This window comes from Pinus tabuliformis, chromosome 8 (genome assembly GCF_031772625.1).
Source record: "Pinus tabuliformis cultivar Carrire ecotype Pingquan chromosome 8, CPIR1, whole genome shotgun sequence".
In the NCBI taxonomy this organism is placed as follows: domain Eukaryota; kingdom Viridiplantae; phylum Streptophyta; class Pinopsida; order Pinales; family Pinaceae; genus Pinus; species Pinus tabuliformis.
In genome coordinates, this window is record NC_142294.1 from 1,423,918,723 (window position 1) to 1,423,924,655 (window position 5,933).

The 5,933-nt window shown below is 31.7% G+C and overlaps 1 protein-coding gene across 1 annotated transcript; it reads right to left on the reverse strand.

Moving 5' to 3' along the window:
* Positions 1-3,702: 3,702 nt before the first annotated feature.
* Positions 3,703-5,057, reverse strand: LOC149240944 (protein AGENET DOMAIN (AGD)-CONTAINING P1-like). Its single transcript, XM_089367407.1, has 2 exons — positions 4,377-5,057; positions 3,703-4,028 (listed from the first exon to the last, which is right to left on the reverse strand). The coding sequence occupies exons 1-2, from the start codon at positions 4,794-4,796 to the stop codon at positions 3,810-3,812; spliced, it is 639 nt and encodes a 212-aa protein (XP_089223533.1). The 5' UTR covers positions 4,797-5,057; the 3' UTR covers positions 3,703-3,809.
* Positions 5,058-5,933: the final 876 nt, after the last annotated feature.

Genomic DNA, 5,933 nt, shown 5'->3' on the forward strand with positions numbered 1-5,933 from the left:
TATGTTGTAACGGTGTAGCTGCTCTTAAAATAGAGTTATTTTTTCTCAACCATTTAGAAAAGTAGCTCAAGCAACATTATTATGACCATTTGATTAGTAAATTACCAAAGCGCACTCAAGAAGCACAGTAAATCTACACTTTAACCAAATATTAGATTTGACCAAGTTGACCTTGTATAATTCCTAGTGTCTCAATATATTAACACTATTTAGGCTAGCACTCTAGCTTCAACAACACTCATTGGAACATAACACTCAACCCACACTCTTGTTGCACCATATGCATGTTACCTCCAGTCACTAATACAGTCGTGCTCTGAACTCTCTGATTGGTGTGACCTTTTTATGTCTAACTTTAGTTGGTATTTATATTCTTCAAAAATGTGAGTCATATGCTAGTGTGCTTTGCACATGAAGCATGCTCCTCCAAAATTTCCTCCTCTACCTTTAGGAGTTCCTCAACCTCTAAGGGCTTCATAATTTGTTCTAATTTATCGATTTGCCACACTCATATTGATAGATTCTTCTCTTTTACTTCTATTACTTTGTCCTCTTTTGGACAATTTTTTACCTCTATCTCTTGTTCCTTTACAATGGGAGTTTTATTATTTTATTGAGAGCTTCTCTTTGGTATCCAAGACACACTAATCCGCCTTTGCAATTGACTAAATTCTTATAACACTTAATTCATCTTGAAGAACATATCAAAATTCATTAATGTATCTAGCAACATCCTCATCTCCCTCGTCACTTTGTCATAGACAATCTATGAAATTATTTAACGTATGCCTTCATGGTTATTTCCTTGTCTTAGATATTTCAACTCCCTAAACAAGTTCAAAGAATAATCCATAGACAAAATTGCCAAGTTATCTTGGTAGTCATGTTATCCCAAGCCTTATTTTGTAATTTTCTCTTCTCTTCCTTCTAAGTGCACAATATCACACACATGTGATATTGTGGTGGCTTTAACTTCCTCAACATCCTCTTGTAGAGCAATTAGTTCTTTCTCCTCATCACTCACATCATTCACATCTACTACCACCCCTCTTCTCTATGTTTCTTCCATGCACATTCGTTCTAGCTAACATGGCCCTTAGCATCTAGGTGATTTCATTTGCATCTCCTCTATATTTCCCCCTATTATGTCGATATTCCTACTCCCCTTTTATGTGCCATATCAGTAATCTCTTATGCAATTACCCTACAAATCCTCTTTTCTAGAATATTTTTCTCCCCCTACCAGTTCTACACAACAAGCTCTCCTTGGTTGGAATTATTCTTCATTCACATGTAGTACAAAAACATGTACTAATGCAAATTTCCAAACTAACACAACCTTGGATTGTCATGCAAACAACAATCGCTGCTATAGGTACCAAGGCTAAAGTCAGAAAACACAACAATAAAAAGGAAGCATAAACATTTTTAAAGAAATTGGCACAAGGGAACAATCTAAACTCTCTCTCTCTCTGTACACACACATATTAAACTATGAAATTTATAAAATTTCATGCATATGAATCATTGAGCTTCAATAATCATTGTAAAAAAAAATACAAGACCATCTATGCTTCATTAAAATGTAAAATAGAAATGCCTACTACTATTAATCTTACTCAAACTCACTAAAGTTTAAGAGAAACCCAAAATTACAATTCAATAACTTGCGCTCTATGCTTTTGTTGATGTTGACTTCCCTTGCTCCACTCCTTTTCTTTTACTCTAATCTTCTCCTTTCATCATTATTATACTAGTCAATTTCTCTATTTCCTTATTTTTTGTCTTATTGAGAGAGAATGAATAAATTCCTCTCCAAAACTTTTGTATTAAAAGCTCTCCCTGTTAATTTCCACAACCCACTTAACAATAAAATTGTTTTTAATATCTAAACTATTTTTTGTAGTTACCAAAATTTAATGAATTTTAATATCTAAGCTATTTTTTATACTTATCAAAATTTTATAAATTAAATTTTAAAAATTTATCAAATTGCTTAACCATCCATTATTCAATTTAAACATTAATTACACAAAATTATTATAAAATCTACCAAAATTGAAAACACCACCATAAAAAAGGCATGGCTCTGAACCATTAGATGAGAGGCAGAGATCTAATTACTAAGAGAAATCACTGATCTAATTACTCATGAAGATTTTGGAGGCACAAGCAAATGAAATCACCTAATAACCGAAGCAATTCAAAAATAAATCAGTTCATCATATGAGTGGGTTTCATTTAAAAATAAATCAGGTATCATCAGGTCATCATATGAGTGGGTTTCATTTAAAAATAAATCAGGGATCATCATATTAGTGGGTTTCATTCGGGCACTTTAAAAATAAGTTTGTAAAAATCACTTAAAACAATTTTTATGTAAATAAGTTTGTAAAAATCACTTAAAACAACTTTTATGTCCTATGAATTTTGAGTAATAAATATATCAAGATATATAACATTTAACATTCAAATTCAAAAATATATATTTTAATCCATATAGTTATATGCACTAGTATATTAAATTCTGTAGTATTTAAAAATAATATATTATATTTTTATTTTATAATTATATAAAAATTTGTAATAAAATTTAAATATAAATATTTTATAACAATAATAGAATAGATAATAACACACAAAAACAATTTAAATAAATAACATATTATATACTTTAAATTTCATATTAATAACATTATTATATACTGTGGTAAGTTGTCGTCATTTCTTTGCATAGTTTGACCTATATAAGACATATATCCTCTAATGTATTTGTACATATATGCTATATTTATATTTCTGATATAAATACAATTATGCTTTTTTGTCCTGAAAAAGCAATAGGACGATTTCTGATATAAATACAATTATGCTTTTTCGTCCTGAAAAAGCAATAGGACGATTTCTGATATAAATACAATTATCCTTTTTCGTCTTTGGAAAAGCATAGGACGAAAAAGCATATTATATATTTTAAATTTCATTTAAAGATAATATGAATTTATAAACCGAACATTTATCAGATATATACGTATATTTATGACCTGTGGTTTAACATTAATATGGTCTAAGCTTCAATTTTGATGTATTGCAATTAATGCTTCTTCGCACTGTACTTTAGTAACTACTTTTGTAGGCTAGATTCAGAGTATATGCCTCACTCCCTTGTGAGATTTTTGTATACATCTGGTCGCCGTTACATCGCATTGATTAGGGTATCTGTCCTCGTAAATATATAGGAAACGTGTGCGCATTCTACTTTCTTGAACTTCGCCTTAAATCGCTTTTCTTGGAGCATATGTCCCTCAGAACTTGTGCACATTATGATGTATTTAACTCCGTTGCCATCATTGTTGTTTCAAAAGGAAACAACGCATTTTGAGTTTAAACCGAATTGATCTGTTTAAATATATATAGATATACAAACGTTCCTTCCGCTTTATACACGATCACAAGGTTGTTGTATTGATTAACATAAGCTTCTGGGTCATACAAAAATTATTAAAAAGGAACAAAATCTGTTCAACAACATTAGTCTAGCCCAACAAAAGGAAACCATATTTAAAGTCAAAATTTATCTATCCACCGTTGAAATCCAATTCAAAAAATTTAAGAGGGCACACTGAACTAGAAATCCGATTCAAAAAAATTAGAAGGGCACACCGATCTAGCCATCGACCAAAAACCTGAGATTAATGTCCGTCTGGTCCAAAAATATTCAGTCACATTTGTGTGTTGCTTTGATTTACTGTTCATTCTACAAATCAAATCCTTGAAAGTACAGCGCACAGTTTAGCATTTTATGTATTTTAACGTTTTTCAACCAGACACTGTCGTCTTAACAATTGTACAATCGTATTCAACTTCTTCCCTTTGCCACAACCTCTTCTGCCAACAGAAGCTGCCTTGGGCTTAACAGCCCCTCTCCCTTTCTTTCCCTCGCCTTCTCCACCTGATGTCAGAGGAGTTTCTACCAACTTGTCCAGCGCAAAATACTGGATTACTTGCTCTATCACTGCTCTATTTTCCTGCGCAGGGTTTATTATTCAGTATTCAATCAAACTGCAATAGAAAGCCTAAACCCTATATGAGTGTTATGGATTTTTGAAAATTTCGGAAATCTGATTAAATTGGAACGGTTAAACAATTGATTTTGTCCCTGCTAATCACATTTCCAAAATATTCCAAAATCAGCTATACATTTCCAAAATATTCTAAAATCTACAATCAATTTACACCCAAAACCCTACTTCAATATCTATAGTTATAGAAATTGTAGAAATTGTTTTTACCAAATCAGAAAAAGATTCTATGAATTATTGCACCCAGAAAAGCCTAGTTATATGAGTATCAGTGTTATATATTAACAGTAGAACCTGAGGTGCCAGGACCCAGTTTCCTTGCCGCCATTCTTGAGCTGGGCGTAAGTCTGAACGGGGGTATGCCTTGAGACTGCGAGTGTCGGTGAAGTAGACCGCCCAAAGCTCCTCTTCTGCGCCTGTAAGCAGTGTGATGATGAAGCCGCGCCACCAGCAGTCTGTGTCATAAGCTTCCACTGCGTCCCCAGCTGAGAAATGGAGAGGCAACTTAATGTGGGGTGGGATGGGTCTCACTTCACTGTGCAGCCACACCTCCTCCTCCAATGGCTTTCCATCATTCGTCACAAACTTATCATATCGTATCTTGCAACGCCAGCCATATGCTGTAACAGCAACGATAACTCCCTCAAACCAGGCCCCGCCAAAACCATCCTCACTGCTACACAGTTCAACCCTCATTCCTTCCCTCAACGCCATATTACTACCTCCTGCAACAGTGCCGAACCGAATTGTCGGATAGGAAATTAAGTAAAATACTTTCAAACAGATGGATTCTTTCTGTCAACACCCCACCGCAAGAACAATTCCCTTCGAATCTGAGGGTTTCGGCCCCCAATAAAATAAAACTACTGCTCACTGTTCTCTCAAAAAAAAGTGCCAGAGACACCCTTCAAATTGCCTTCTTTGCTCTTATCATTGTGACTTCTAATAAAAGAGAAGCACGGCCGCCTAAAAATATCCCGCCGAAGTATGAGTGTGTTCTGATAAAAGAATACACCAAAGATATAATAATATATTTATTAAGAAAAAAATTTCGATAAATTTTTGTTTAGATATTTTTAATCATCTTTTATGGTTTATTATGGTTTATTATTAAGATTAGATAAATTATACTAGATGATTTGAAATTGGTTGACAAAATTTCTTCTATATAATTTCTATTAAAAAAATAAAATAAAATTAATTTCTATTAAAAAAATAAAATAAAATTTAATTCATTATAGAACATAAAACCTTGAATTCATAAATATATTTATTTTTATTTAATATTATAAAACTTTTTCATATTTAATAAGTAAAATAGTAATTTTATAAAATGTTAATTTTAAAGTGTAATTTAACTCTTTTTAAATTAAACTTAAAGATATAATGTTTAAGTTTATCTGATATAATATTTGTTTAAAATATATATAGATATATAGAGTGTTTAAAAAAAAAACCAATTTAAACTTAAATTCCATTACATTTTTACCAAATTTCAAACTAAATTTAAACAAAAATCTAGAAAAAAAATAAATAAATAAGAAAGAGTAAAGTTCAAAAAAGTTAAACTGTTTTCTACCATCAAATCTCAACACGAATAACAACGAGTCCGTGCGTCGACGCGCTTTTTTAATATATATGTTATATATAATATTATATATATCCCCTTTTTGGAATTCTAAATCGATAGTTTTCAGTAGGCGTTTGGCCATCGAAATCTTCGCCCATCATGTGTACAATTTTGTCCACCACTCTTTTCCGGGGCTTTTCTCTAATTTTGTTAAGAGTAACATACGCTTATCTAAAAGTAACTCTATAGTGAAAATATATATATATAGATATTATTTAAAA